This window comes from Carcharhinus amblyrhynchos, chromosome 33, assembly GCF_965287045.1.
Source record: "Carcharhinus amblyrhynchos chromosome 33, sCarAmb.v2.hapA, whole genome shotgun sequence".
In the NCBI taxonomy this organism is placed as follows: Eukaryota; Metazoa; Chordata; class Chondrichthyes; order Carcharhiniformes; family Carcharhinidae; genus Carcharhinus; species Carcharhinus amblyrhynchos.
The window spans coordinates 20,250,228-20,261,196 of NC_137356.1; the positions used below are offsets into that span (position 1 = coordinate 20,250,228).

At 45.5% G+C, this 10,969-nt stretch overlaps 1 protein-coding gene across 1 annotated transcript; it reads left to right on the forward strand.

Moving 5' to 3' along the window:
• Window positions 1-5,651: 5,651 nt before the first annotated feature.
• Window positions 5,652-10,969, forward strand: LOC145360928 (putative G-protein coupled receptor 139). The gene is made up of 2 exons (XM_080216433.1): window positions 5,652-5,748; window positions 10,059-10,969. The coding sequence occupies exons 1-2, from the start codon at window positions 5,652-5,654 to the stop codon at window positions 10,967-10,969; spliced, it is 1,008 nt and encodes a 335-aa protein (XP_080072559.1).

Here is a 10,969-nt window from a genome sequence, read left to right on the forward strand (position 1 = left end):
CGGCACATGCCTTTCCTGCACCCATTGCAGTTTTCCCTTGAAAGACTCAGTCTCAGTTGACAGTCTGTGTGGAGTTTGCACATTCTCCTACAGGCCAAAGGTGTGTGGTTTGGGTCGGCTGGCCACACTGAATTGCCTCTTAGCCCCCGACCCTAACAGGGTAAATATGCAAGGTTTTGTGGTTCGGGCCTGAGTGGGATTGTCAGTGCAAGCTTGATGGGCTGAATGTGAGGTAATGCATTTTGGAAGGTCTACAACAGATAAGAAATATACAGTAAATGGCAGAAGCCTTCAGAGTATTGATAGACAAAGGGATCTGGGTGTCTAGGTAGACAAGTCACTGAAAGTGGCAATGCAGGTGGAGAAGGTAGTCAAGAAGGCATCCAGCATGCTTGCCTTCATCGGCTGGGGCACTGAGTTTAAAAATTGGCAAGTCATGTTGCAGCTTTATAGAACCTTAGTTTGGGTGAACTTGGAATATAGTGTTGAATTCTGGTCGCCAGACGAACAGAAGGATGTGGAGGCTTTGGGAACATAGAACAGAGAACACTACAGCACAAACAGGCCCTTCGGCCCACAAGTTGCGCCGATCACATCGAAACCTACTGAGCCATAGACCTATCGATAACCCCCAATCCCATTCGATCCCATATACTCATCCAGAAGTCTTTTAAAAGTCCCCAGCGAGTTTGTCTCCACCACCACCGACGGCAGCCGATTCCATTCACTCACCACCCTCTGAGTGAAAAACTTACCCTGAACATCTCCCCTGTACTTACTTCCCAGCACCTTAAACCTGTGTCCTCTCGTAGCCACCATTTCAGCCCTGGGAAATAGCCTCCGAGAATCCACCCTATCTTTTCCTCTCAACACTTTATAAACCTCTATCAGGTCGCATCTCAACCTTCGTCTCTCCAGGGAGAAGAGTCCCAGCTCCCTCAACCTATCTTCATAAGGCATGCCTCCCAATCCAGGCAACATCCTTGTAAATCTCCTCTGCACCCTCTCAATAGCTTCCACACCCTTCCTGTAGTGAGGCGACCAGAACTGCGCACAGCACTCCAAGTGGGGTCTGACAAGGGTCTTATAAAGTTGCAGCATTACCTCCCAACTCCTAGACTCAATCGCTTGATTACTGAAGGCCAGTACACCATACGCCTTCTTGTCCACATCCTCCACCTGTGAGGCCTTGTGCTCCTCAACACTGCTAAGACTCCTACCCTTGATATTGTATTCCTTCATCCCATTGGACCTGCCAAAATGGACCACGACACATTTATCCATGTTGAAGTACATCTGCCACTTCTCCGCCCGGTCTTGCATCCTATCTATGTCCCACTGCAACTTCTGACATCCCTCCAGACCATCCACAACACCACCAACCTTCGTATCGTCGGCGAACTTTCTAACCCATCCCTCCACTTCCTCATCCAGGTCATTTATGAAAATGACAAACAGCAAGGGTCCTAGAACAGATCCCTGGGGCACTCCACTGGTGACCGACCTCCATGCAGAAAAAGACCCATCCACAATCACTCTCTGCCTTCTGCAGGCAAGCCGTTCTGGATCCACAAGGCCAAAGCCCCTTGGATCCCATGGCCTCTCACCTTCTCAAGAAGTCTTGCATGGGGGACATTCTCAAAGGCCTTGCTGAAGTCCATGTAAACCACATCCACCGCTCTTCCTTCGTCAATGTGTTCAGTCACATTTTCAAAGAACTCAACTAGGCTCGTAAGGCACGACCTGCCCTTGACAAAACCGTGCTGACTATTTCTGATCATTCTAAACTTCTCCAAATGCTCATAAATCTTGTCCCTCAGAATCCTCTCCATCAACTTACCAACCACTGAGGTCAGACTCACCGCTCGGTAATTTCCCGGGCTATCCCTGTTCCCTTTCTTGAAAATAGGAACCACATCCACAATCCTCCAATCCTCCGGAACCTCTCCCGTCTCCATTCACGACGCAAAGATCATCGCCAGGGGCTCTGCAATCACCTCCCTCACCTCCAACAGTAACCTGGGGTACATCCCATCCGGTCCCGGCGACTTATCTATCTTTATAGAATTTAGAAGTTCAAACACATCCTCTCTCTTAAAATCCACACACTCAATCTTTTCAGTCTGCCGCAAACCTGTAGTACAACCCCCCAGATCACTTTCCACCGTGAATACCGAGGCAAAGTACTCATTAAGCACCTCTGTCATTTCTTCTGGTTCCACACAGACTTTTCCCCCCTCACCTTTTATCAGTCCAATCCCTTCTCTTCTCATCCTTTTACTCTTCACATATTTGTAGAAGGCCTTGGGATTCTCCTTAATCTTACCCACCAAGGCCTTCTCATGTCCCCTTCTGGCTCTTATTTATTTATCATTTGTAATTATTTATTTTATAATAATGATAATTTTAATTATTAATGATATAATAATTATTACATTATAATTTTATAATTATTTATATATGTGAATAATTTGCAGGAAAATGTAACTGGTTTGTTTGGTAAGTTTGCAGACAGCACAAAGGTTGGTGGATTTGCGGATCGCGATGAGGACCATCAGAGGATACAGCAGGATATCGATTAGTTGGAGACTTGGGTGGAGATGTGGCAGATGGAGTTTAATCTGGACAAATGTGAGGGAATGCATTTTGGAAGGTCTAATACAAACAGGAAATATACAGTAAATGGCAGAGTATTGATAGGGAAAGGGATCTGGGTGTACAGGTACACAGGTCACTGAAAGAGGCAATGCAGGTGGAGAAGGTAGTCAAGAAGGCATACGGCATGCTTGCCTTCATCGGCCGGGGCACTGAGTTTAAAAATTGGCAAGTCATGTTGCAGCTTTATAGAACCTTAGTGAGGCCGCATTTGGAATATAGAGTTCAATCCTGGTCACCACACTACCAGAAGGATGTGGAAGCTTTGGAGAGGGTGTAGAAAAGATTTACCAGGATGTTGTCTGGTATGGAGGGCATCAGTTATGAGAATATGGAAGTTGAAGGAAGTTTGTTTGTTCCCACAGGAATGACGGAGGTTCAGGGGTGACCTGATAGAAGTCGACACTGTCAGCCGACAAGGCCTGTGGAGGATCATGTCAATGTTCGGCTGCCCCCCCAGATTCATTCAGATGGAATGCCAGTTCCATGATGGTACGATGGCCAGAGCACTGGACGGCACAGAAACTTTGAAGGCTTTCCCAGTCACCAATGGTGTCAAACACCCAGACTGTTCAGCATGATGTTTACTGCCATGCTGAATGATGTATTCCAGGACAGTGTTGCTGGAATCAGCCTCAAGTACAGAGTAGATGGGAAACTCTTCAACCTGAGGAGACTTCAAGCCATTAGCAAAGTGAAGGAGACTGTTCTGAGACACTTCCTCTTTGCCGATGACTGCGCCCTGTTTACTGGCTCAGAGCCAGAGATACAAGTCAGTATGGACAAATTTTCCACAGCTTGTGACAACTTTGGACTCACCATCAACATGAAAAAGACTGAAGTCATGCAGCAGCCTGCTCCTCATGTACCGTCCACAGAACCCATAATCACAATCAAAGGACAGAAACTACAGGCAGTGGACCAGTTCACTGATCTTAGCAGCACCCTCTCCCAAGCAGTGACTATTGATACAGAAGTTAACTGCAGAATAGCAAAGGCAAGTTCTGCTTTCGGTAGACTGCGCTCCACTGTATGGGAACATCGAGGAATCAGCTCACAAACAAAACTGAAGGTCTACAGCACCGCGGCACTCACTACCCTCCTGTATGCCTGTGAAATGTGGACTGTCTATCGAAGGCATGCAAGACAGCTCAATCATTTCCACATGACTTGTCTTCGCAGAATATTACACATTAGATGGCAAGACAAAGTACCAGACACTGAAGTTCTCTCCGGAGCAAGTCTACCATCAGTCCACACACGGCTGATGAGAGCACAGACCCGGTGGGCAGGTCATGTCATTGTTGTCGGACAATAAATTTTCTGAAATTGGGTACACAATATGGAAGCAGAGTAAAGTTGCACTCAGAGCCTCCCCACTAAAGCTCACAAATGAACAGACACAGACTCGCAGGCAAGGACATGCTTTTAGAATGCAAACGAGGGCTCGCACACAAAGGGAACCGGACAGGATGGCAGCTACAGGATGGAAATTAAAAAGTACATCCCCATCCAACCAAATCAGCACCTCTGCTCTAATCAAGCAACCCTCTATGGTGAAACCTAAGGATTAGCATAACTAAGGAAGCATCCCTGGCCCCACAAACTTCCTGAGATCAGTCAAACACCCATTATTCAAACCCCGGAGATACTAGACCATTAATAAACCCATCAGACAGAAACCATTAACACACACTTAAAAACATCATTACAATACTTGAAGACATCGAAACAGGATGGTCAGAGTCAAATACTGGAAACAAAACATTAGTATTTGAATTGTACAATGTATTGAAGTTCAGGTATAACTGTAACCCATTGCGGCGGGTCTTTAGAGTGCTTTCGAGATAGTTCAGTCTGTCTGTCCTGACTGCACCTCCGTCGACGTTAAAATAAAGCTGTCCCGCTGTTGAACCTGACCCTGAGTCCGGAGTGATCGTGTCCGTCCACTCGCGCTAACATCATCCATTTGCTGGACGAGCGCATATCCAAGCAGCTCCTTTTTGGGGAACTCTCTGCTGGAAGACGCTCGCATGGAGGGCAGAGGAAACATTACAAAGACACACTAAAGTCCTCCCTGAAGTCGCTTGACATAAACACGACCACCTGGGAAAGACTGGCACAAAACCGCCCTACCTGCTGCTGCCTCACCCACAAAGGCTGTCAAGCTTATGAAGCAAGGTGCAGTGCTGAAGCACAACTTAAACACCAGTTGCACAAATCCAGAGCCACCAGCGCAACAACTACAGTGCCTACACAAATCTGCCCAATATGTGCCAGGACATTCCGTACCCGAATTGGCCCTGATCAGTCATCTTCGGACACACCGCAACCAGCCTCAAAATGACTCATGGTGTCGAGGTCCTGATGGATGAACAACAAGATTGTGAGGCATGGACAAGGTGGACAGTAAGAAGCTTTTTCCCTGGGTGCAAGAGTCACTTACGAGGAAGCAGAGGTTTAAGGTGCCAGGGGCAAGGTTTAAAGGAGATATACGAGGCAGATTTTTGACACAGATGGTGGTGGATGCCTGGAACCCATTGCTGGGGGAAGGAATGGAAGCAGATACAACAGTGAGTTTTAAGGGGCGTCTTGAAAAATCCATGAATAGAATGGGAATAGAGGATATGATCTGCGGAAGGGGAGAGGGTTTGAGTTCAGTAGGGCAGCATGGTCGGTACAGGCTTGGAGGGCCAAAGGGCTGTTCCTGCCCTGTAAATTCTTTGTGCTTTGGTTGTTGTTATTTGTTGAACGCTTTCCCTTTCTGTCCGTCCAGTGTCTGCTTAGCTGCATTTTTGAAAATCTCAGAGGGTTAGAATTGAAATATTGAAAACATTGTGTTTGTTTATTCATTGTCAGTAATTTTAATCCCCAGAGAAACTCCTCTCTGTGGATTCCACTCCCACATAAATGTGAGGCTTCTTTCAATGTCCTTCCACAATGCCTCAGTAACCTCGAGTGCTGACTGGTTCAGTCTCTGCTGCCAAAGTCCAAACATGCTTCGGGAATTCTCAATAACCTTCCGTGTGCTAATCACACTCTGGGAAGTGCAGAAGATATATTATCCCATCATCGCTGCTCTTGGCGTTCCCTGTAAGTGTCGCTGTTAACTCCATGCATCATGTTTAACTGTGGCATTTCTCCTCTGTACTTCCGGATTCCTTTCACTCTCTCAGCTCATTGATGGTCCTGGTAAGTAACATATGCTGAATTAGTGCTGTTGGTGGTGAAGAAACAAGAAGACAGAGATTTTGTGAGCTAAATCACAATTTGCCATGTTCAGTGTGTTCTATGTATCTGTCTCCATGTGTCACACTGGAACATATCTGCCTAATTCTGTTTGTTACACGATCACCTCCTCACTTTGACAGATGTTTCATTCTTTTACTGAATTGGCGTGGGCATCTGTGTGTTCAGCATTTATTGTCCAATCGTTCTTGCTCTTGGGACAGTGCAGATGAAGCAGCTTTTTCTCTGCTGCTATATTTTGTGATATCGGAACGCCAGCAATTCCAGACTCCACGGACTTTTACTCGGAAACCATGAAGGAACAGCAGTATATTCCCAAGTCAGGACACGGAATAAAATTCTGATGCTTGCTGTACCAGGACATAGCAAGCTTTGATAGTTTAACACATCATTTGGACACAATGCCTGATGTAAAACTGCATGTTGCTATTTGCTCAGTTATGTTTTCAAGACTTTATTTGCATTTCCAAGTCTTTATTCTGCACACATTTTCAGATGTAGAGCAGCAATGTGACAGAGTTGTGATAAATATGCAGACAAAGAGTTGAACATCAAATCCCTGCCGTGCAGAAGGAGATCACTGAATTTGCACGGATTTGCCGACACAGCATCTTACCCGGCCCCCTCCCTCTCCCCTTCACAACACTTAAGAAGCATTTAGAGGAACACTGCAAACACCATTGCATCCAACACAATGCAGGAAGTGCTGGGAAATGGGACTGGGCTTGTGCGTGCATCATCACACGGGGCACCGCATCTAGAAGTAGCACGTTTCACCTCCACGTTTCTGAGTTAGTCTGAAAGTGTAGCGAAATACCCTATCATTTTTCACACAGTAATTGGATAAGTTGTCCATGGATGTTGCCTGATGTGGCTGTGTTGGCAAGGATGCTGAGATTTCTATGTTCTTCTTCCAATAATGCCAACTTTAATCTCCCCTGAACAATCTGCCTCGGCAAAGCTGTTCCCTGGACAAGCTCTGTCTCAAAGGAGTGTGGGGAGGAGGAGGGTTTGATGCCCCAGCGCTGAACTGGACTGTGAACCCGTACTGTTTCCACATTTGTGCACTTTCTTCTAACAATCGGTGAGCAGTGATCACAGGAATATCCACGCCCCAAATCTCCCTCCCAGGCAACAGCAGCCTGATATCTATTACAGTTAAAGCCCAATTCTACACAGCTTTCAGTTCTTTCCAAGTTTGGGTGATTGCTGCTTTCACAAACAATAGCTTGTTATTTTCTACAAGATGGAGCAGCAATCCCCCATCTCAGGAATGACATTTCTTAACGTTTGCAGCAGATTCTGAAAGTCGTGTTGGTTTGGTGCATTGGCCGTGCTCAATGAACCTTGGGGCAGTAGTTATAGCTGGGGGAAGGGTAATTATGAGGCTATTAGGAGAGAATTAGGGAGCATAGGTTGGACTAGGAGACTACAGGGGCTGGGAACGTCCGAAATGTGGAGTTTATTCAAGGAGCAGCTACTGCGAGTCCTTGATAAGTATGTCCCTGTCAGGCAAGGAGGAAATGGTTGAGCAAGGGAACCGTGGTGCACTAAAAAAGTTGATTCACTGGTTGAAAGGAAAAAGGAGGCTTATGTCAGGATGAGGCTTGAGGGCTCAGGTAGTGCACTGGAAAGCTTTAGATTAGCCAGGAGGGAGTTAAAGAGTGAGTTAAGAAGAGCTAAAAGAGGACACAAGAAGACTTTGGCTGATAGGATTAAGGAGAATCCTAAGGCTTTCTATAGATGTGTTAAGAAGAGAAGATTGGTTAGGGTAAGATTCGGGCCAGTTGGAGACAGCAGTGGGAAGTTATGTGTGGAACCAGAAGAGATTGGAGAGGCATTGAACCAATATTTCTCTTCGGTATTCACGCAGGGAGACATAAATGTAGTTGTGGAGAATACTGGGTTACAGGGTTGTAAACTGGATAGTATTGCAGTAGATAAGGAGGATGTGCAAGATATTCTTGAGGGTTTGAAAATAGATAAGTCCGCTGGGCCGGACGGGATTTACCCTAGGATTCTCTGGGAGGCAAGAGAGGCGATTGCAGAGCCTCTGGCACTGATTTTCAGGTTGTCGTTGGTCACAGGTATAGTGCCAGAAGATTGGAGGATAGCAAATGTTGTCCCATTGTTTAAGAAGGGGAACAGAGACTTCCCCGGGAATTATAGACCGGTGAGTCTTACTTCTGTTGTGGGCAAAGTTTTAGAAAAAATGATTAGGGATAGGATTTATAGTTATTTAGAGAGTAATGAATTGATTGGAGATAGTCTGCATGGTTTTGTGAAGGGTAGGTCGTGCCTTACTAACCTTATTGAGTTTTTTGAAAAAGTGACCAAAGAGGTGGATGGGGGTAAGGCAGTTGTCGTGGTATATATGGACTTTAGTAAGGCGTTTGATAAGGTTCACCATGGAAGGCTTCTGCAGAAAATGCAGATGTATGGGATTGAGGGTGATTTAGTTAATTGGATCAGGAATTGGCTGGCGGATAGGAGACAGAGGGTGGTGGTTGATGGAAAGTATTCGTCATGGAGTTCGGTTACACGTGGTGTGCCTCAGGGATCTGTTTTGGGGCCACTGCTGTTTGTAATTTTTATAAATGATCTGGATGAGGGTATAGATGGATGGATTAGTAAATTTGCTGATGACACCAAAGTCGGAGGAGTGGTAGATAGTGGAGAGGGGTATCATAGTTTACAGAGAGACTTGGACAAGTTGCAGAGCTGGACCGAGAGGTGGCAGATGGAGTTTGATGCGGAAAAGTGTGAGGTAATTCACTTTGGCAGGAATAACAGATGTGTAGAGTATAGGGCTAACAGTAGGACTCTGAATAGTGTTGATGAACAGAGGGATTTAGGTGTATGTGTGAAAGTTGGGAATCAAGTCGATAAGGTTGTTAGGAAGGCATACGGTGTCTTGGCATTTATTGGTAGGGGGATTGAATTTAGGAACCGCAGCGTCATGTTGCAACTGTACAAAACTCTGGTGCGGCCGCACTTGGAGTATTGTGTACAGTTCTGGTCCCCACATTGTAGGAAGGATGTGCAGGCTTTGGAGAGGGTGCAGAGGAGGTTTAGCAGGATGTTGCCTGGTATGGAGGGAAGGTCCTATGAGGAGAGACTGAGGGATTTGAGGTTGTTTTCGTAAGAAACCTCAAGATAAAGGGGAGGCGGTTTAGAACGGAGTTGAGGAGGAACTTCTTCACTCAAAGGGTGGTGAATCTCTGGAATTCTCTGCCCGTTGAAGTGGTGGAGGCTGCCTCGCTAAATATTTTTAAGAAGCGGGTTGATGGGTTCTTGGTAAGAGAGGGGATTAAGGGTTATGGGGAGAGGGCGGGAAAATGGAACTGAGCCACGACAGATCAGCCATGATCTTATTGAATGGCGGGGCAGGCTCGAAGGGCTAGATGGCCTACTCCTGCTCCTATTTCTTATGTTCTTATGTTCTTATGAAAGAAGGCGGCTAAGAGGAGACCTTATTGAAACATACAAGATGATTAGAGGTTTAGATAGGGTGGACAGTGATAGCCTTTTTCCTCGGATGGAGAGAGCTAGCACGAGGGGACATAGCTTTAAATTAAGGGGTGGTAGTTATAGGACGGATGTCGGAGGTAGGTTCTTTACCCAGAGGGTGGTGAGGGATTGGAATGCCCTACCTGTTGCAGTTGTAGATGCGCCTAGTTTGGGGGCGTTTAAGAGGCCCGTGGATACGTTTATGGATGGAAAGGGATTGGTTTAGGTCAGAGGGTCATTGCTTTTTCCTTAATTGGTCGGCACAACATCGTGGGCTGAAGGGCCTGTTCTGCGCTGTAATGTTCTATGTTCTAATTCCCCCTCTGTGTCCCCGAACAGGCGCAGAAGTGTGGCGACTTGGGGATTTTTCATAGTAACTTCATTGCAGTGTTAATGTAAGTGTATTTGTGACACTAATAAATGCATTTTTACTTTAAGAACTTAGATTCTGTATATATTATGGATAGTTTGATCCTGTTTGGTTCTTTATTTCACAGTCCATTGCTGCTTTTCCAATGCCTGTCTCCAACAGGAGAAACTCTCACAAAGAAGACACTCTCAGTATATGTAGTCATGAAAATTCTAATTTCAGACTGAAATCTCATTGAATACTGCTGCTTTTTCTTTTGCAAACTCCCTTACAGTGAACTTAGTGACGATTGTGATCCTATCTCAAGGACGATGTGGTCTCTCGAAATGTGTCACTCGATATCTGGTTTCCATGGCAGTGGCAGATCTACTGGTTATTATAGTTGATGTGATACTCAGACAGATTCCCATTGCTCACGTTACACACTTCCTTTTTGTACGGAACATTAAATTATGTAATATACACGGCGTCCTGCTTTATGCAATAACTGACTGTTCAGTCTGGTACACAGTTGCTTTTACCTTTGATCGATTTGTGGCAATTTGTTGTCAGAAGTTGAAAGCAAAATATTGCACAGAGAGAACAGCGACCATAGTTGTGGGAAGCGTGACGGTGCTGTTCTTATTGAAAAATACTTTCTGGTATTTTGTTTTGACCAGTGAATATACACTGTTTAACATTCCTTGGTTTTGTAACGTGTTAGGCACCTTTCTTTTTTCAAGGGTATGGGGAGCAGTAGAAACAATACATTATATTTTAACTCCGTTTGTTCCTTTCTTTCTGATCCTTCTGCTCAATGCGCTGACTGTTAGACACATTCTGGTGTCGAGCGGGGCCCGGAGGAGACTCCGGCTCCACAGCAGTGGGAAGAATCCCAGTGATCCCGAAATTGAGAAGCGAAGAAAATCCATCATTTTACTCTTTGTCATCTCGGGAAATTTTATCTTGCTCTGGGTGATGTTTCTGGTGAATTCTATATACTTGCGAATTATTATGATGCAAGGTAATGCATCAATTAGCATTTCGGATGTCCTCCAAGAAATCGGTTTTATGCTTCAGCTTTTGAGTTCTTGCACAAATACCTGCATTTATGCAACAACTCAGAATAAATTCCGTAACGAATTGAAGTCGGTGCTGAAATATCCCATCACTCTGATCTTGAAATGTTGCTGGGGAAACAAATAG

Coding starts and splice junctions, on each gene's coding strand:
- LOC145360928 (XM_080216433.1), top strand. CDS start 5,652: ATGCTTCGGGAATTCTCAATAACCTTCCGTGTGCTAATCACACTCTGG. Junction 5,749..10,058: donor CGCTGCTCTTGGCGTTCCCT/GTAAGTGTCGCT, acceptor ACTCCCTTACAG/TGAACTTAGTGACGATTGTG.